Source organism: Chiloscyllium plagiosum, chromosome 9 (assembly GCF_004010195.1).
Source record: "Chiloscyllium plagiosum isolate BGI_BamShark_2017 chromosome 9, ASM401019v2, whole genome shotgun sequence".
Classification (NCBI taxonomy): domain Eukaryota; kingdom Metazoa; phylum Chordata; class Chondrichthyes; order Orectolobiformes; family Hemiscylliidae; genus Chiloscyllium; species Chiloscyllium plagiosum.
In genome coordinates this window covers 63125487-63146615 of record NC_057718.1, presented here as the reverse complement: position 1 = coordinate 63146615, position 21129 = coordinate 63125487, and the positions used below count along the sequence as shown (strand labels likewise).

At 40.5% G+C, this 21129-nt stretch overlaps 1 protein-coding gene across 5 annotated transcripts in view; it reads left to right on the top strand.

Moving 5' to 3' along the window:
• The window catches only part of LOC122552899 (exportin-1), a 79421-nt gene that overhangs the window by 20963 nt on the left and 37329 nt on the right, over positions 1 to 21129 (top strand). For all 5 annotated transcript variants that reach the window (XM_043696079.1, XM_043696078.1, XM_043696081.1 and 2 more), the window contains 10 exons: positions 769 to 830; positions 913 to 957; positions 4797 to 4978; positions 5076 to 5124; positions 5203 to 5322; positions 5417 to 5545; positions 9111 to 9269; positions 9370 to 9567; positions 10216 to 10354; positions 18111 to 18292. In XM_043696079.1, the coding sequence (XP_043552014.1) occupies positions 769 to 830; positions 913 to 957; positions 4797 to 4978; positions 5076 to 5124; positions 5203 to 5322; positions 5417 to 5545; positions 9111 to 9269; positions 9370 to 9567; positions 10216 to 10354; positions 18111 to 18292 (1265 nt within the window). The remainder of the gene's footprint in view (positions 1 to 768; positions 831 to 912; positions 958 to 4796; positions 4979 to 5075; positions 5125 to 5202; positions 5323 to 5416; positions 5546 to 9110; positions 9270 to 9369; positions 9568 to 10215; positions 10355 to 18110; positions 18293 to 21129) is intronic.

Genomic DNA, 21129 nt, shown 5'->3' with positions numbered 1-21129 from the left:
TTATTGGTCAGAGTATTGAGTACAGGAGTTGGGAGGTCATGTTGCGGCTGTACAGGACATTGGTTAGGCCACTGTTGGAATATTGCGTGCAATTCTGGTCTCCTTCCTATCGGAAAGATGTTGTGAAACTTGAAAGGGTTCAGTAAAGATTTACAAGCATGTTGCCATGGTTAGAGGATTTGAACTACAGGGAGAGGCTGAACAACTGAGGCTGTTTTCCCTGGAGCGTCAGAGGCTGAGAGGTGACCTTATAGAGGTTTACAAAATTATGATGGGCATGGATAGGGTAAATAGGCAAAGTCTTTTCCCTGGAGTCGGGGAGTCCAGAACTAGAGGGCATAGGTTTAGGGTGAGAGGGGAAAGATATAAAAGAGACCTAAGGGGCAACATTTTCACGGAGAGGGTTTGAGTAATTCGTTTACTCCAATGTCCAATTTTATGGAAGTAAAGTCTCCCCTGTTCTAAAGAAGAGTCATACTTGACTTGCAGTGTTAATTCTGTTTCTCTCTCCACAGCGGCTGTCAGACGTGCTGAGTTTCTCCAGCATTATTTCTCTTTCCAGCTCTAATTGGTACTAAGCATGTGAAAATAGATCACTGTTGTGTTGCAAATTTGAGCTCTTGAATATAGGACGTGCAGCTTTTAAGAAATAGTATGTTGATTAGGTGTTTAATATTTTCATCTTTTAAAGTCAAATGTAATTGCTACTAATAAATGAACCACCTATGTCACTTATCGACTTTATTGTTCCTTTTCCATTGCATCTAGGCATTAAAAAATACGTTGTTGGATTGATTATAAAAACTTCATCTGATCCTGTTAACATTGAGGTAAGTTTTCGCTAAATTGTATTATGCAGATTTTCTGGATTCAGTCCATAATTGTTTACTGAGTTGTTTCTTTTTGTTTTAGAAGGAGAAGGTTTACATTGGAAAACTAAATATGATTTTGGTTCAGGTGAGATTCAAGATGGTTTGTGAGTAGATTCACTTAGTTCTTTTAGATGTGTTTGTATTTCTAAATTTGTATCAAAGTTTTTATTGAAAATAAACTTGTTAGCTTATTTTATTGTGGTTCTGTTCGCCGAGCTGGAAGTTTTTGTTGCAAACGTTTCGTTCCCTGGCTAGGCGACATCATCAGTGCTTGGGAGCCTCCTGCGAAGCGCTTCTTTGATGTTTCCTCCGGTGTTTATAGTGGTCTGTCCCTGCCGCTTCCGGTTGTCAGTTTCAGCTGTCCGCTGTAGTGGTTGGTATATTGGGTCCAGGTCGATGTGTTTGTTGATGGAGTTTGTGGATGAATGCCATGCCTCTAGGAATTCCCTGGCTGTTCTCTGTCTGGCTTGCCCTATGATAGTAGTGTTGTCCCAGTCGAATTCATGTTGCTTGTTGTCTGCGTGTGTGGCTACTAAGGATAGTTGGTCGTGTCGTTTCGTGGCTAGTTGATGTTCATGTATGCAGATTGTTAGCGGTTTTCCTTTTGTCCTATATAGTGTTTTGTGCATTCCTTGCATGGTATTTTGTACACTACATTGGTTTTGCTCATGTTGGGTATCGGGTCCTTCGTTCTGTTGAGTTGTTGTCTGAGCGTGGCTGTTGGTTTGTGTGCCGTTATGAGTCCTAGGGGTCGCAGTAGTCTGGCTGTCAGTTCTGAGATGCTCCTGATGTATGGTAGTGTGGCTAGTCCTTTTGGTTGTGGTTTGTCCTCGTTCCGTGGTCTTTCTCTTAGGCATCTGTTGATGAAGTTGCGCGGGTATTATACAAGGTATTCGCCAAAAACGGGATACCGCGCAACTTCATCAACAGATGCCTAAGAGAAAGACCACGGAACGAGGACATACCACAACCAAAAGGACTAGCCACACTACCATACATCAGGAGCATCTCAGAACTGACAGCCAGACTACTGCGACCCCTAGGACTCACAATGGCACACAAACCAACAGCCACGCTCAGACAATAACCCACCAGAACGAAGGACCTGATACCCAACATGAGCAAAACTAATGTAGTGTACAAAATACCATGCAAGGACTGCACAAAACACTATATAGGACAAAAGGAAAACCGCTAACAATCTGCATACATGAACATCAACTAGCCACGAAACGATACGACCAGCTATCCTTAGTAGCCACACACGCAGACAACAAGCAACATGAATTCGACTGGGACAACACTACTATCATAGGGCAAGCCAGACAGAGAACAGCCAGGGAATTCCTAGAGGCATGGCATTCATCCACAAACTCCATCAACAAACACATCGACCTGGACCCAATATACCAACCACTACAGCGGACAGCTGAAACTGACAACCAGAAGCAGCAGGGACAGACCACTATAAACACCGGAGGAAACATCAAAGAAGCGCTTCGCAGGAGGCTCCCAAGCACTGATGATGTCGCCTAGCTAGGGAACGAAACGTTTGCAACAAAAACTTCTAGCTCGGCGAACAGAACCACAACAACGAGCACCCGAGCTACAAATCTTCGCACAAACTTTGTGCTTATTTTGTTTCTCAATTGATTTCTAATTTATTTTTTACTTTAGCATAAGATTCTGGAGTTATACTAGGGCACGGGATATTGTTTGTTCAATGCCCTTCATGTTCATAAGATGTAAACCTAGGCTACAAATTGAACACACCTCTTATCTTGATCATTCTGTCCTTTTTGTGCTCCGTACCCCAAGAGAGATGTCAAGAATTATTTTGCTCTCCGGTACTACTATCTCTTGGGTTTTGAATGTTTTTACCAGGGGACAAGAAGGTTCTGTACTCTGAAATTAAAAATTTGAAATTTGTTCTGATTGTAAATTGGTGGTTTTATTTTCCTGTTGAATCTTTTCAGGTTGGTGCAAAACAAAGACACCTCTTCCCACATAGAATTGAACTTTTTTGCCAAAATGGGAGGAAGTGGGTGTAATGTACAATTGAATAATAAGTATCTGCACATTGCTGGTTGGAAACTCTCTAACCCTGACTTTGCAATCTAAAAAGAAGGGTGAGCAGCAGACTGTTCTCTAACTCTAATATATATTTTAATTGGGGTCTCATTCCTTATAGACAGAATGGTGTTTCTTGAAAGGCGAACTTAGTGTTAACACACTATATGTGTTGACCTTTAGTGAATATACTGTCTGCTAAATATCTGACTCAGAGTCCTGCAGCATGGAAACAGGCCCTGTTGGCCCAAACTGGTCCATGTCGACCAAAGTGACCAGCCACACTAACCCCATTTCTCTGCAATTAGCCCATATCCTTCTAAACCTTTCCTCTCCATGCATTGTCCAAATGCCTTTTAAATGTTGTAAATGTGGGAATTTAGCTGTTCTTTAACATGAAGAACAAATGCTGATGTAGAATTTACCCAAACCACCAGTTTGGCAAGTTGCATTAGGAATCAGCTGAAATGCATGAGCAGTAACTAAACCATACATTTAATTCTGACCCCACATCTCATTAATTTCTGAATACCTGTGACTTTTTAAAGAACACTTGAAGAGGAGTAAGCCAGTTAATCCCTTTAATTCCAGTGAAATCAAAGGCCAATTTGTAACCTAACTCCATATACTCACAATTTCCCTAAACCTTTTCTTAACAAAAATCAACTCAGACTTAAAAACTAACAATTGACTTTGTATCAAACTGTTATCTGTAAGCAAGAATTCCAAACCTCAATCACGGCATATGGAAATGCTTCCTAAATTCACCTGAAAGGTCTGGTTCTAAATTTTAGGCTATGCTCTCCTTGTTGATGTCCCAATCAGAAATAGTTTCTACCAATTAACCTGAACAATTCACCGTATTATCTTGAAAAATTAGATCAAATCACCCTGAATATTTTTAAGTTTATGGAATAAAAGTCAATTTGTGTGGTGCAGGCTCCAAGGGCAGAATGGCCTACTCCTGCACCTATTGTCTATTGTGTATTTGCAGTGGTCACACTAAACAAAAATTAGGGTGTGAAAGGAAACTATATTGCCAAAAATGTAGCTTCAAATTTTATAATTGGAAACTTGGCACATGAAATGTTATTAAAACAAACTAGAATTCAAGTTACACTCTCACATGGACTAGTACATTTCTTTCACAGTGTTGCAGTTTCTGAAGATGATGTCTTGGTGACAACTGGCTGTAGATTCAGTTCACAGGAGACCCATCCAGATTCTCTTCATTCAAAACAAATTCAGCTGCTTTGTTAGAAATAAAACAAGGCAGCAATAGAAATTGTATTCGCATGCAATGCAATCTTTTAACATACCAAAATCATTGCACTGTCTGGATTTTTCAATATAGACTTATTTTACTTCTGGAATAGATTGCATTATCCGTACTGAGTAGAGATATTAGTACAAGAGCTTCCAAAAAAAAACTCGCTAAATTAAATGGACATGCTAAATTGCCCATAGTGCTAGATGCATTAGTCAGAGGGAAATGGGTCGGTGTGGGCTAGTTGGGTCGAAGGGCCTGTTTCCGCACTAGGGAATGTAATCTAATCTAAATTGATTAGTGTTTAAATGACATTAAAGCTAGCTTCTCCTGAGATTTGAGTGGAGGGCAATGATTGCAAGGGATAGCGAAGCTATATAGCTTTTTTTTAAACTACCTGTTAATGGGGATTCTGCACTTGTAGACAGACGACAATTTGATCAGAATTATAACCTATAGAACGTCGATCTTTTTATTGTCTTCAGGTTGACTAGCTGTATTAACTGACAGAGGAAAATGTTAACTGTCCTTCTTTTCGATGTTTAATTTTGCAGTAAATGCATAATTTGGTATCATTATTTACACAGATACTGAAGCAGGAGTGGCCAAAACATTGGCCCACATTCATCAGTGACATTGTTGGTGCAAGTAGAACCAGTGAGAGCTTGTGCCAGAACAACATGATTATTCTTAAATTGCTGAGTGAGGAAGTGTTTGATTTCTCCAGTGGACAGATGACCCAGGTTAAAGCAAAGCATTTGAAGGACAGGTATAATCTGGACTTGTACTTCATTTAAGTCAACTTTGGTCCAACAATATTCTTAACTTATTCTCATACATAAATATAACTTGTTCTTTCTTTGCAGCATGTGCAATGAATTCTCTCAGATATTCCAGCTGTGCCAGTTTGTCATGGTAAATAAGTCATTTAATTTTTAAATCTGGCAGTTTTGCTAATTTAGGTAGATTTCAACAAACTATTTTCCATTGTAGGAAAACTCTCAAAATGCTCCACTTGTTCAAGCTACCTTGGAAACATTGTTGAGATTCTTGAACTGGATTCCACTTGGATATATCTTTGAAACAAAATTGATCAGTACACTGATATATAAGGTATGTGCATTCTTTATTTTCAGGTTTTGTAGAAACCTCTTTTAAGCTAGTCTAGGTAAGAACATTTAAATAACATACGGCTTTTGTGTTTTAGTTTCTGAATGTGCCTATGTTCAGAAATGTGACTCTGAAGTGCCTGACAGAGATTGCTGGAGTGAGTGTCAGCCAGTATGAAGAGCAGTTTGTTACTCTGTTTACACTAACAATGATACAACTGAAACAGGTATGTTAATCCCCTCTTCTCTCTCTCTCTCTCTCTCTCTCTCTCTCTCTCTCTCCTCAAGTATGATAATATATCAAAAGAGGCTTACATTTTAAAAAAATTTTAAATTGTTCTGGTCATATGGGCTTTGTTGGGTGGGCATGTATCAAGAGCAAACTAATCTGGAATATAAACACACATTGTGTGAGTGTATCTGTTTTTTTCACAACAGGAGACAAGGTAAATAATGTCAGACATGTTGAACCTATATTTTGTTATTTTAGAAGACAGAAATTTCATACCCAGATCGCGAAGGTAACCATGGAGCTGATAGGAGAGAGAAATCTGAACATTAAAATCTGACAAATCACATGGACTTGTTGACACATGTCCTAAGATTCTGTAAGAGGGAGTTTCTGTGATTGGTATATGCACTGGTCTGATTCCCCAAAGTTGCTGAAAGGCCCAGTTGTTTTAAAAGTAATTATATTAAACACTACTAATTTAAAAAAACAAGAGAAATCAGGGAAGTATAGACCAGTTAGCCTGAAATTAAACATCAGAAATTGCTGAAATTATAATTAAGAAATCCACTTAAAAAAGTCATAGTATGATCAAAAACAAAAATAATTTAACAAAGGCAAATGTATCGAGTCAGACGGATAAAGGGGAGCGGATGGAAGTGGAATGTGTAAGCTTCTCAAAAGATAGTTGGTCAACTATGTCGTGCCTCTTTAAAATACTGGATGTGACCTAGTGGCTTCACAGGAACATTTTTAAACCAAAGGGATGCAGTGACATAGTAGAAATGTAATTGGGCTGGTAATCCATGTTAATGCCCTGGGATACGGATTCAAATTCCACCTTGGGGAATGGTGAAATTTGAACTCATTAAAAATCTGGAATAAACCGCTAGCCCAACAGTGACCATGGTGATTATCATTAAAACAAATGAATATAGAAGTGGATTTTGGCAGAAAAGAAGCTCTAATGGTATTAAATGGCAGATCAGGATTGAGGGGCATATTATTCTAAACAAGTTTGAAAATATAAAATAGGTGTAACATCTCCTGTATGAGGCTCCTGGACTCACCTAAGCAAATATATCTACTTCAGTAAGAAAATGGTTCAGGAATGTCATTAGTAAATACAAGAAATTGCATGGGAATACTTTTAATGTTTCAGGCTTATGTAATTAATTGTATTTTGTGGAAGTATATGGTGGGAGCTCAGGCCTGTCAAAGCCACACTAATGATTTTGAAATGGAAAGAACTTTTCAATTATGTGCTTAAGCAGGGTAACATTAATGTTTTTGGTGACAAAGATGTGGCTGTGTGTGGAATGGTCTATTTTGCTACTTGGGTTCCTGAAGCTGGGGTGGAAAGTTCAGTAACATTTGATCACACGAATTGAAAGAATACCATCTATTTCCCCATATTCTATATCTTCCATGTCCTTCTCCACAGTAAACACTGATGCAAAATACTTATTTAATATCTCCCCGGGGCTCCACACACAGGCTGCCTTGCTGATCTTTGAAGGGTTCTATTCTATCCCTAATTACCCTTTTGTCCTTTAATGTATTTATAAAATCCCTTTGGATTCTCCTTAACCCTTTTTAGCTAAAACTGTCTCATGTCCCCTTGTTGCCCTACCAATTTCCCTCTTAAGTATACTCCTTGTACCATCGATAGTCACAGGTGAGGTGCTGAAAGATTCTGGTTTGGCTAACATGGTGTCACTATTTAAGAAAGGTGGTAAGGAAAAGCCAGGGAGCCATAGACTGGTGAGTCTGCTGTCGGTGGTGGGCGAGTTGTTGGTGGGGAATCCTGAGGATTTACATGTATTTGAAAAGGCATGGACTGATCAGAGATATGCAGCATGGCTTTATGCATGGGAAATCATGTCTCATGAATTTGATTGAGTTTTTTGAAGAAGTCACAAAGAGGGTTGAGGGCAGAGCAGTGGACGTGATGTCTATGGGACTTCAGTAGGCATTCAACAAGGTTCCTCATGGGAGACTGGTTAGCAAGGTTACATCTCGTGGAATACAGGGAGAATAGTCATTTGATTACAGAACTGGTTCAAAAGTAGAAGACTGGGTGGTTGCTTTTCAGACTGGGGACATATGACCAGTGGTGTGTCACAAGGATTGGTGTTGGGTCCACTGCTTTTTGTCATTTTATAGAAAATGATTTAAATGTGAACATAGGAAGTGTAGTTAACAAGTTTGCAGATGGCACCAAAGTTCGAGGTGTAGTGGACAGCAAAGAAGATTGCCTCAGAGTCCAGCACGATCTTGATCAGATGGGCCAATAGGCTGAAGAGTGGCAGGTGGAGTTTAATTTAATAAATGTGAGGTGCTGCATTTTGGGAAAGCAAATCAGAGCAGGACTTGTACACTTAATGGTAAGGTCCTGGGGAGTGTTACTAAACAGAGACCTTGGAGTGCAGGTTCATAGTTCCTTGAAAGTGGAGTCGCAGGTAGATAGGATAGTGAAGAAGGCGTTTGGTATGCTTGCCTTTATTGGTCAGAGCATTGAGTATAGGAGTGGGGAGGTCATGTTGCGGATGTACAAGACATTGGTTAGACCGCTGTTGGAATATTGTGTGCAGTTCTGGTCTCCTTATTGGAAGGATGCTGTGAAACTTGAAAGGGTTCAGAAAAGATTTACAAGATGTTACCAGGGTTGGAGGATTTGAGCTGTAGGTAGAGGCTGAATAGGCTGGTACTGTTTTCCCTGGAGCGTCAAAGGCTGAGGGGTGACCTTATAGAGGTTTATAAAATCATGATGGGCGTGGATAGAGTAAACAGACAAGGTCTTTTCCCTGGGGTGGGGAATCCAGAACTGGAGGGCACAGCTTTATGGTGAGAGGGGAAAGATTTAAAAGGGACAACTTTTACACGGAGGGTTGTGCGTGTATGGAATGAGTTGCCAGAGGAAGTGGTGGAGGCTGGTACAATTACAGCATTTAAAAGGCATCTGGATGAATATGTGAATAGGAAGGGTTTGGAGGGACATGGGCCAAGTCCTGGCAAATGGGACTAGGTTAGGTTAGGATATCTGCTCGGCATGGGTGAGTTGGACTGAAGGGTCTGTTTCTGTGCTGTACATCTCTATGACTAATAATGTTATGCAGTAAATCCAAAACTTAGTGCAGCTTAGTCGTGTAAGCACTGATTTGTTAATATGCAGACATTGGTAAATAATTGGAGTGTGTCAAAAGGCATAGTTGAGAATTGTATTACAACAGTAGTCAGTAATTCTAATCCTGCTAAGTGAATTTGAAAACAAACTTAATTGTCATTTTGTAACAGCTTTTTATTTTGTTTTCTCTGTGTACTCATTTCCCACACCCTTGCAATCTTCATTGAGATTTAAATATATTATTCAAGATGACAGTTTAAAAAACATCTAACTTTAAGTTCTTCTTCTGCAGAATTTTGCAAATTATCTCCTATCTATAAAAGAATAATAGCCATTAGATTTGATCAGATAAGAGCTTGTTTGTAACAGTTGAACTGTGGCTGTAGGCAATTCAGTGTGGGAGTAATACTTTTGTTTTCTCTTAACTTACTATTAGATGCTTCCTTTGAACACCAATATTAGAGTGGCTTATGCTAATGGAAAAGATGATGAACAGAATTTCATCCAGAATTTGAGCCTATTTCTTTGTACATTTCTGAAAGAACATGGGCAACTTATTGAAAAACGATTGAATTTGAGAGAAACACTTATGGAGGTAAGAGTTTTAGTAAATCTTCCTTTATAATGCTGTCATAAATTATTGTGCATAACTGAGGAAAGAATAATTCAGTTTAAATCTTTTGAATATTCTGTAGGCTCTTCACTATATGCTGCTTGTGTCAGAAGTGGAGGAAACGGAGATATTCAAAATTTGCCTCGAGTATTGGAACCATTTGGCTTCTGAACTCTATAGGGAAAGTCCATTTTCAACACCTGCATCGCCTGTGCTTTCTGGAAGTCAACATTTTGATGTTCCTCCAAGAAGACAACTTTATTTGCCAGTGTTATCGAAGGTAAGCATTCAGTGAGTTAATAGAAATCTATCCTATTGCTTCAGTAAAATTTAATCACTGGACATACTCATTGCATTGTTCTTCTGAGATGTACTATTGTGGAGGGAATCGCACCATTTAGATTCTTTGTCCTTTGTGAATAAAATTTCTATCATTCCTTTGCTTTAATGTTCAGATCAAAATGTTTTCTAACTTAATGTATGTAAGTGCTTATTGGAGCAACATTTTAGTTCACTTTCATTAGAAACAGTCTTTGAAGTTCTTTGAAATTAAGTGCCAGTTTATTGGATTTGCTGTTTGCAAATTAAATGTCACACTTGAATGTGAATCATTCAATGTGACTTGATATTCATGATTAAAAATCACGCAACACCAGGTTATAGGCCAACGTTTTATTTGGAAGCACTAGCTTTTGGAACAATACTCCTTCATCAGATGGTTGTGAAGATTGTGATACTCCACAACCACCTGATGAAGGAGCAGTGCTTCCAAATAAATTTGTTGGACTATAACCTGGTGTTGCATGATTTTTAACTTTTGTACACCCCAGTCCAACACAGACACCTCCAAATCATGATATTCTAGCATGGTTGCTTCATTTGCTGTATGTGAGACTGATGATATATAACTATAAAATATTCCTCAAAGGTGCGCCTTCTAATGGTCAGTCGCATGGCCAAACCAGAAGAAGTACTTGTGGTGGAAAATGACCAAGGCGAGGTTGTACGAGAGTTCATGAAGGATACAGACTCTATCAACTTGTATAAAAATATGAGAGAAACTCTTGGTAAGGTTTTCCATTCCACCATCTGGGGTATTTATAAACATGGCTAAAACTAAGCAAGTTGATGGTTACAATAGCACTCCAACATGTTTGCATGTCTGTAGATGTTTATCAACTTAAACATAAGTAGGAGTAACCTTCCATTCAGTAGGTAAAAACAATGACTGACTGCAGATGCTGGAAACCAGATTCTCGATTAGTGGTGCTGGAAGAGCACAGCAGTTCAGGCAGCATCCGAGGAGCAGTAAAATCGACGTTTCGGGCAAAGGCCCTTCATCAGGAATACAGGCAGAGAGCCTGAAGGGTGGAGAGATAAGTTAGAGGTGGGGGTGGGGAGAAAGTAGCATAGAGTACAATAGGTGAGTGGGGGAGGGAATGAAGGTGATAGGGCGGGGGGAGGGTGGAGTGGAAAGGTGGAAAAGAAGATAGGCAGGTAGGACAAGTCATGGGGACAGTTTATTCAGTAACATCATGGCTGTTCTGATAATGGTTTTGCTGTCACTTTCTTGCATAGCCCAAAAGCTCTGACTCCTTTGTCGATCAAAAATCTACCTTAAGTGAGTCTTTAATGTATTCACCCAAATGCCATTGCTTTCTGAAGATTCCAAAGTATTAGTGACCCTCAAAGAAAAGTCCCTCTCCATTTCTTCTTAATTGGAGATCTATATCTTTTGAACTATGAGCCCTTGTTCCAGACTGCCCCATGTGGAGAAACATCATTCTGGCATCGACTCTAAGTCCCCTCAGAATCTGACATGCTTCAGTAAAGCCATCTTCTAAATAGCAGTGTGCATAGACCTAACCTGCTGAACATTTCCTTTATAAGGCAAGTGGTTCACCCTAGAAATTAAGTGAATGAAGCTTCACTGAAATGCTTTGAATGCAATTATGTACCTCCCTTGAGCAGAGGGAAGAAAACCATGTAGTATTATGAGTTGCTGTCATTTGGACCTTGTGTATAACTGTAGCACCATCTTGTCTTATATTGTGATAATTGATAATCTTCTTGTGATCTTACCATTACTTGCCTGTGCTTGCATTCTAGCTTTTTGAGATTCAAAATCTCTGCACCACAGATTTCTTCTGTCTCCCTTAAGTAATATTCAACCTTTCCATTGTCAAAGTGGGCAGTGTGTTTTGTCATACTTCATCCACCAAATTTTTGTCCACAGCCTATCCTGTGCAGATTATGTCCCCTTCACAACTTGCTTTCCTACTGATATTTGTCATCAGCAAACGTGGCTACTGTATACTCATTCCCTTCATTCAAGTTATCAATATCCTTTTTACAGAGGAGCCTTGACTATCCGAAGGACACAGGCGGGCAATATTTCATTCGGTTAATCGAATGCTGGATAGCATAGTTTTGCAAAGCATCAGGACCTTGCCATCTTGCTGGATAATCTGAAATTTGGATATTTGAGGTTTCTCTGTATATGGTCAGGGTCTATGAGTGCCATTGAATAGGTTTGCAATTACTGCTTGTCGTTTTTTTACCCTGAAAAAGATAGCTGTGAGCTGTCACTTTGAAGAGTTGTAGTCTTTGGGGTGTAACACACCCGCAGTGCTGTTGGGAAGGGGTTCAGGATATTTACCCAGCCACACTGAAGGAATAGGAGTATATTTCCAAGTCAAGACGGTGTTCCCATGCATCTGTCGCCCTTATCCTTCTAGGTAGTAGAGGTTGAGTGTTTGGGAGGTGCTGTGAGAAAAAAAAACCCTCTATGAATTATTGCAGTGTGTCTTGTAGATAGTACACACTGTCTTCGTGCATTGCTGATGAAGGGAATAAAATTTTGAAGGTGACGGAGCAGGAGATTGTTCTATTGGGAATAGTGTCAAACTTGACTGTTGTTGGAGCTGCACGAAATTAGACAGGTGGAGAATATTTCATCACACTCCTAACCAGTGCCTTGTAGATCGTTGCCATGATGTGGAGATGTCATTATTGGACTGGGGCGGACAAGGTCAGAAGTCACACGACACCAGGTTTATTTGAAATCACACAATTTCATTGTCGCAACTTAAGGTGACCTGACAAAGGAATAGCATTCTGAAAGTATGTGATTTCAAATAAACCTGTTGGATTGTAACCTGATGGCATGACTTCCAATCATGCAGATGGTAGACAGGATGGGATACTGAGGTGAATTACATGTCACAGAATTTCTAGCCTCTGACCTGCTCTTGGAGCCACAGGATTGATATGGATGGCACAGTTTCTAGCCACTGACCATAAGACATAGGAGCAGGATTAGACCATTCAGCAGAAATTGCTCAGCCATTTGATCATGGCTGATGTGTTTCAAGCCCCCCATTCTCCAGCCTTCTCCCTGTACCCATTATCCACTTGCCAGTCAAGAATCTATCTATCTGTCTGGTATACTACATGTGTTGGCCTCCATAGCGCCCAGTAATTCCGCAGATTAACCATCCTCTGGCTGAAGAGATTCCACCTCCAAACCTTAACTCTATGGCTTTGCCCTTTGGTCCTAGTCGCCTATAAGTGGAAACATCGTCTCTACGTTCACTCAATCCATGCCTGTGGGTATTCTGTAAGCTTCAATCAGATACCCCTCCCATATCCTTCTAAACTCCATTGAGTACAGACCTAGACTTCTCAACTGCTCGTATGACAAGCTCTTCATCCCTGAGATCATTCTCATAAACCTCCTTTGGACCCCCCTCCAGCACCAGCACTTCTTTCCTTCAGTACTGGGTCCAAACTGCGCTTAATATTCCAAATACAGGCTGACTAGAGCCTGATACAGCCTCAACAATACATCTCTGCTCAAACCCTCTTGAAATGAATGCAAACATTACATTTGCCTTCCTAACTCAACTGAACCTGCATGTTAACCTTGGAGGTCCTAGTTCAGGATTCACTGAAGTCTCTTAACTTCGCACTTTACCATAGGTATTCATTTGTAACTGCTTTGCCTGCTCTCCTATCCTGAACAAGTCTTTTTTGCAGCCTTTCCTCTTCCGCAGCCCTGCCCATTCTTCCACGTATCTTTTGTGTCGTTTGCAAGCTTGGCAACACTGCCTTTGTTCCTTTGTCCAGATAGTTAATTTATAACATGAACTGCTATGGTCCCAACACTGACCCCTATGGAACTTCACTAGTCACCAGCTATCACCCTGATAAGGACCTCTTTATTCGTACTGTCTGCCTTCTGCCAGTCAGCCAATCGCCAATCTAGGTCAATACTTGTCCCTAACACCATGAGCTCTTATTTAGCGTCCTCATGGCAGCTCCTTGTCAAAGGCCTTGAAATCCAAATAGAGCGTGTTCACTGGCTCTTAGTTGTCAAACTTGTCTAACCTCTTCGGAATTCTATCAGATTTGTTCGGCTTGACCTCCCCTTGATGAAGCCATGCAGACTCAGACCTATTTTGTCACGCACATGCAAGCACTCTGCAATCTCATCCTTAATAATCGACTCTTAAAATCTTACCAATGACAGGTTAGGCTAACCGGCCTGTGATTTCCTGTCTTCTGCCTCCCTCCCATAAACTGGGGTGATACATTAACTATTTTCCAGTCCTCTGATACTCTCCCTCACTCCAGTGATTCCTGAAAGGTGCATTTGCAATCTCCTCAGCTGTCTCCTTCAGAACACTGGTCCGGGTGATGTATCACCTTCAGACTTTTCAGCTTCCCCAGAACCTTCTCCTTAGCGATGGCCGCTATACTCGCCTCTGCCCCCGGCTTGCTTGGAGTACGATAAGCTGCTGGTATCTTCCACTGTGAAAACTGAAACAAAGTACCTATTCTGGCCCTCTGCCATTTTATTTCCTATTACTACTCTGGCTTCATTTTCCACCAGTCCATTGTCCATTCTTGCCTCTCTATTACTTTTTAGATACCTAAAAAAACTTGCAATCTTCCTTTGTATTACTAACTAGCTCACTCTCATGTTTTGTTTCCTCTCCCCTTATTGCTTTGTGAATTATCCTCTGCTAGTTTTTTTTTAAAGACCCTAACTTTCCTCTAAGATTGAGCATATTGTATGCCTTTACTGACTTCCCTTGTCAGCCTTTGTTGCCTCCCCTTAGTGCATTTCTTCTTCCTTGGATGCATTTTTGCTATGCCTCCTGAATCACCCCCAGAAGCTCCATCATAGCTATTCCACTGTCTTACCTGGTAGATTCCCATTCCAAGCACTGGCCACTCCTCTGTCACGTCTTTGTCATTACCATGTAAAAACCCCTTAGGATGTTGATAGTGAGGAATTCATCAATGATAAAGCCATTGAATGCCTAGGAATGATAGTTTCTCTTTTTGGAAATAGTTATTACATGAACTTGAGACAAGTATGTTACTTGACATTAATCACACCAAGCCTGGATGTTGTCCAGGTCTTCCTGAAAATCGATATAGACGTTTTCAACATCACAAATGTGAATAAGCTGATTGTTATGCAAATATCCAGTCTTGGGTTGGAGGGAGGATAATTTGATGAAGTAGCTAATGTATGGTTCTAGGACACTTCTTGGAGGAATTCCTGGGGCTGAGACTATTGATTTCCAGCAACCACAGTTGTCGTCTTATGACTTCCACCCAGCAGAGTTGTCCCTTGATCTTCATGAGCTCAGTTTTCGTAGGACTCCTTGATGACACATTTAGTCGCATGCTGCCTTGAGATGAAGGGCTGTCACTCTCCCTTCACCTCTGGAGGTCACCTTTTTTTTTGTACATGCTTGTAATTTAGTCAGAACTCAAACATTGACCATCAGCAAATAGGTTGTTCCTTTGAAGATTTGGTATTTTGATTGTAGGTAGTTGAGGCCTCCTCGTAAATCCATCTGTAATTCTACTAGTTACAATTCTTCAGTTTGAAAATGACTCCGTTTTGGGTATGATCTATACAGATCTCACCTAGGCATTTGACTAGATTCTGTATGGTAGACTGGGTAGGAAAGTTAAATCACATGGAATATAGGGAGAACTATCCATTTGAATACGGAACTGGCTCGACGTGAGAAGAGGGAGGCTGGTGGTGGAGGATACCTTTTGGAAGTGTGGTTAGTAAGTTTGCTGATGACACCAAAATTGGTTGTGTAGTGGACAGCAAAGAATGTTATCTCAGTACCATGGGATCTTGATCAGATGATCATTGAGCCGAGGAGTGGATAAATGTGAGGTGCTGCATTTTGGAAAGGCAAATCGGGCTGGACTTATACATTTAATGGTCAGGTCCTGGGGTGTGTTGATGAACAAAGAGACCTTTGGAATGCACATTTGTAGAGCCTTGAAAGTAGTGTTGCAGGTAGACTCTATAGTGAAGGTGGTGTTTGGTATGCTTGCCTTTATTGGGGCTGGGGGATGGAGTCCCAAACTAGATGGCATAGATTTAGCGTGAGAGAGAAAAGATTTAAAAGGGACCTAAAGGCAACTTTATCACGCAGAGAATGGTGCGTGTATGGAATGAGCTGCAAGAGGAAGTGGTAGAGACTAGCACAATTAGAACCTTTAAAACACATCTGGATGGGTATATGAATAGGAAAGGTTTAAAGGGATATGCCCAAATGCTGGCAAGTGGGACTAGATTAATTCAGGATAGCAGGTCTGCTTGGAAAAGTTGGACTGAAGGGTCTGTTTCCGTGCTGTACAGCTTTATGACTCATTTAACCTGACTCACTGTTTCCTGTTGGCGAACCAGTCACTAACCATGAGGTCTTACCTTGAGTAGTAAGATTTTTTTGTGATGCCTTTCCCACTCTCTTTAAGAAAGGAGGGAGAGAGAAAACTGAACTAATGCCTCACATCAGTCATAAAGTAAATACTAGAATCTGTAATAGGGATGTGATAACAGGACACAGTGTTAGGATTGGACAGTCAACATGGATCTATAAAATTGAAATCATGTTTAATAAACCTTTTGGAGTTTTTAGGATGTAACTTGAAGGATTGACAAGGGAGAACTAGTGGATATGATGCATTAGATTTTCAGAAAGCTTTTTATAAAGTCCCACATAAGATTGGTAAGCAAAATTAGTACGGATGGAGTTTGGGAGAATATATTGGCATATTGAAAACTGGTCATCGGGCAAAAAGCCTAATAAGGGTGAATGTATCATTTTCTGGTTAACGTGTTAGTGGGGTACTACAAGAATTGGTGCTTAATCCCCAACTGTTTATAAAGTCTGTCAAATATTTGGGAATATGATAAAAACTAACACTTCGAGTTTGTGGATGATAGCAAAAATAGATGGAAGTGAGAGTTAAAAGATGTAAGGATATTCAAGGGGCTTTGGAGAGACTAGGTGAATGGGCCTCAAATTGACACACAATACTGTATGGAGAAATCTGAAGTCATCGACTTTGGCAAAAATGGAAATAATGTTTTTTAAATGGTGTGAGACTAAGAGGGCTTGATCCTCCAAAGGGAGTTGAGGTCCTTGTTCATCAGTTAATGAACATTAACATGCAAGCATAATAAGCATTTCATCCAAATGATATGCTGGCTTACAAGAGAAATTGTGTGTATAAGATATCTTAATACAATTATATGGAGCCCTGGTTATATGTCACTGAAGTGTTATGTCCAGTTTTGGTCTCTTTGCCTCTTCTGATTTATGCCAATTCCTTGTACCCATTATTAACTTCTCAGTATCACTCTCCAACAGACTGACCCTCTCGTTGTGGCTGAACTTATGTTTTAATATTGCTGCGACTAGTTAAAATTCCATGTCTCGGTGGAAGAAAGAGCACGCAAGCACAGAGGAAGATGACAGTAGTTGGAAGCAATGGAAATTTTCAGAATAATTGTAATGAGTGGGAAAAAAATTTAAATTGGAAACTGGCCATTGTTAGTGTCCCCAGGATGTTTTTCACATTTTTAGGTAGTATTCTGGAAATTACTGTGGAAAGAATAAAGGTTAATAACTGCTAAGTTCAACAGAGACTGTTCACTAAGGCTGTATTAGAGTTAAATAACTAATTTTAAATATTCAGCCAGGAGGAAAACATGTGCCACATGGGGACAAAATACCAGACTTATGGGATCAACTAGCCACAATTGAAGTAGCTCAAGGAGATGTAAGAGAATGCAAGTGGAAGTAGAGGCAGTATATAGGATTGGTCATCACTTTTAAAAGCTAATATGAAATAAGGTTGGAGCAATTTGTGCATGTGCTGATGCTAACATCATTGCATCCAGCATGTGACACCCAGGGTGCATGCATGAATGCATCTTGAAGCTTGTAATGAGTAGCTGTCACTAGCCCTGTCTGTGCATCTAGTGTCCATTTTTATCAGCTATTTTAGAATTTGAAGGACTTCCTCTTTTTGTTTGTTGAAGCTCTTACTATACAAGGTTTAAATGAAGTATCAACATTTTTCAATGGACCAAAACACTTTCTGCTGTGTGGGGAGTCTGGGATCTGGGGGCATAGCTTAAATATTCGATGCAAACCTTTTGAGTAAAGTTAGAAATAACTTCCTCCAGGCAAAGTCTGGTAGAAGTTTGGAACTCTTCTGCAAGTGGAAGTTAGTGCCAAGTCGGTCAGTTTTGAAATTGAGGTTGATGGGTTGTTGAGCATAAAGATGCTGAGGGATATAAGAAAAGTTTGGGCAGGTTAAATTATTTAGCACATTGACCATGATCTCATTGAATGGTAGATCAGCGTTGAACATAAGTGGTGTATTTCTATCCCTACATTCCTGTAAGTTGCTTTTAGCAAAATATAAGCTATCTTCATAGTGGATCTGCAAGGAGAATAAACTGTTCTAGAATTTTTTTTTTGTTTGCAGTATACCTTACTCATTTGGATTATGCAGATACAGAACGTATTATGACCGACAAACTTCACAACCAGGTAAATGGTACTGAATGGTCATGGAAAAATTTGAACACCCTCTGTTGGGCTATTGGCTCAATTAGTGGCGCTATGCATGAGGAAGATGAGAAGAGATTTCTGGTGACTGTAATAAAAGTAAGTGTTATATTTCTAATGACTTTATTTAGAAAGTTGGAAGTTTGTTTTTGTTGGGTAACGCAATTGCATACATGTCAATAAAGTGAGGATTGCAAAATACTGTGACAATCTATTTCCAGTAAATTTGCCAGATCTAATGCATGGAGAACTAATCAGAATGCCCAGTGTGTTTGTGTTTGTATTGGTTGAGCAGAATACTGGTACATGTGTTGATACTTCAATTGTGATGTCCACAGAATAGATAGTTTTGAATAGTAGTATGTTCCTGAAGTGTCAGCAATGTGTTGCTTGAGAAAAGAAATGTGAACTTGAGAGCAATGCCCCTTAGTATATGTAAGAAAGCATGTTTAAAGCAGAGACTTTGCTGTTGGTGCTCACTGCACAGAATGATAGAGCAAATACATAGAACTAAAGAAAGCAGTACAAGTAAACACAAGGTGGTTGGAGTTGTGTAATTGGTATTGAAAAGTCTTTATTTATATTGACAGCAGGAACTTGGTCCGTTCCCCCCCCCCCAATTGCACCCTGAAAATGTCCCAATGAAACTTTGTTTCGGTCAGATTCCCTCTGGTTCTTCTAAAGTACAATGAACATAGGCTCCAACTTTCCTCATACAGCAAAACTCTTCATCCCAGGAAGCAGTGAAGTCAGCCACCATCTAACTGTTTCCAATGAGCATTTATCCTTTCTTGAGCAAGACTACCAAAACCACACAATTCTGTGCTTTCTTATCAATGCCCTGAACTGTTGTAAAAACCCTAAAAATTATAGTCAGTTTACATCCATTCTGTCGTGATTGTACCAGCTGAAAAAATGAATCGCCCAGCCTAATCCCACGTTCCAGTTTTTAGTACATAATCCTGCAGGTTACGGCATCTTTTTTAAAGGCTTAAGAGTTCTTCATCTACTTTTCAGGCAATATGTTTCAGATATCTGTCACCCTTTTGGATAAAATATATTTTTTATTTATTCACTTTTTTGGGCTGTGGGTGTCACTGGCTGGCCAACATTTATTGCCCATCCTTTGTTGCCCTTGAGAATGTGGTGCTGAGCTGCCTTTCTGAATCACTGCAGTCCGCCAAGGTTGATCCAAAATGCCACTGGGGAGAGAATTCCAGGATTTTGACCCAGTGACATGAAAGGACAGTGATATAATTCCAAGTCAGTATTGTGAGTGACTTAGAGACAAACTTGAAAGTGGTGGTGTTCCTATATATCTGCTGCGTAGAGGGAAGTGGTTGTGAGCTTCGAAGGTGCTGTCTGAGGACCTTTGGTGAATTTCTGCAGTGCATCAGAGAGAGTACACACTGCTACTGAGCATCAGTGGTGCAGGGAGTGGATGTGGTACCAGTCAAGTGGGCTGCTTCATCCTAGATGGTGTCAAGCTTCTTGTGTTGTTGGCGCTGCACTCGTCCAGGCAAGTGTAGAGTATCCCATCAATTCCTGACTTGTGCCTTGTAAATGATGGACAGGTTTTGAGGAGTCAGGAGGTGAGTTACTCACTGCAGCATTTCTAGCCTATGACCTGTTCTTGTAGCCACTCCATTTTTATGGGGTGAGTCCAGTTGAGTTTCTGATCAGTGATAACTCTCGGGATGTTGATGGTGTTACAATCACTGAATCTCACACTATGGGATTCGAGGGGTGGTAGATTGTCTCTCGTTGGTGATGGTCATAGCCTGGCATTTGTGTGTCGTGAATGTTACTTGCTCCTTGTCAGCCCAAGCCAAGATATTGTCCACATCTTGTTGCTTTTGGACACAGACTGCTTCAGTTCTGAGGAATTGCAAATGCTGCTGAACATGATGCAATCATTGACGAACATCCCCATTCTAACTTTATGATGGAGGGAAGGTCATTGATGAAGCAGCTGAAGATGGTTGGGCCTAGGACACTACCATGAGAATGTCCTGGAACTGAGAATGATTGACCTTCAATAACCACTACCATCTTCCTATGTCAGGTATGACTCTAACCACCGGAGAGTGCCCCGATATCCATTGATCACAGTTTTGCTGAGGCTCCTTGATGCCACACTTGTTTGATTGCAGCCTTAGTGTCAAGGGCTGTCACTCTCTCCTCTGGAATTCAGCTTTTTATCCATGTTTGAACCTAGGCTGTAGTGAGGTGAGGAGCTGAGTGACCATGGCAGAGCACAAATTGGGCGTCTCCGAATGTTATTGCTGAGCAGGTGCTGCTTGATAGCACTGATGCCACCTTCCATCACTTTACTGATGAGCGAGAGTGGTCTAATTGGGCAGTAATTGGCTAGGTTGGATTTGTCCTGCCTTTTATGTGCAGGACATATTTGGGCAATTTTCCACATTGTTGGGTAGATGCCAGTGTTGTAACTATACTGGTACAGTTTGGCTAGGGGAGCGGCAAGTTCTGGAGCACAAGTCTTCAGTACTATTGCTGGACTGTTATCGGGGCCCATAGTCTTTTAAGTATCCAGTGCCTCCAACTGTTTCTTGATATGTGGATTCAACTGATATCTGTAATGCTGGGGACACCTGGAGGATGCCGAGATGGATCATCCATTCAACACTTTTGGCTGAAGATTGCTGCAAAAGCTTCAGCCTCATTTTCTACATTGATGCAGGGGCCCAACAAATCATTGAGGATGGAGATATTCATGGAGCCTCCAGGTCCAGTGGGTTGTTTAATCGTCCACTACCATTCACGACTGGATGTGGCAGGACTGCGGAGCTTAGATTTGATCCATTGGTTATGGGATTGCTTAGATGTGTCTATCACTTGCTGCTCATGATGTTTGGCATGCAATTAGTCCTGTTTGGTGGCTTCACCAGGTTGACACCTCATCTTCGGGTATG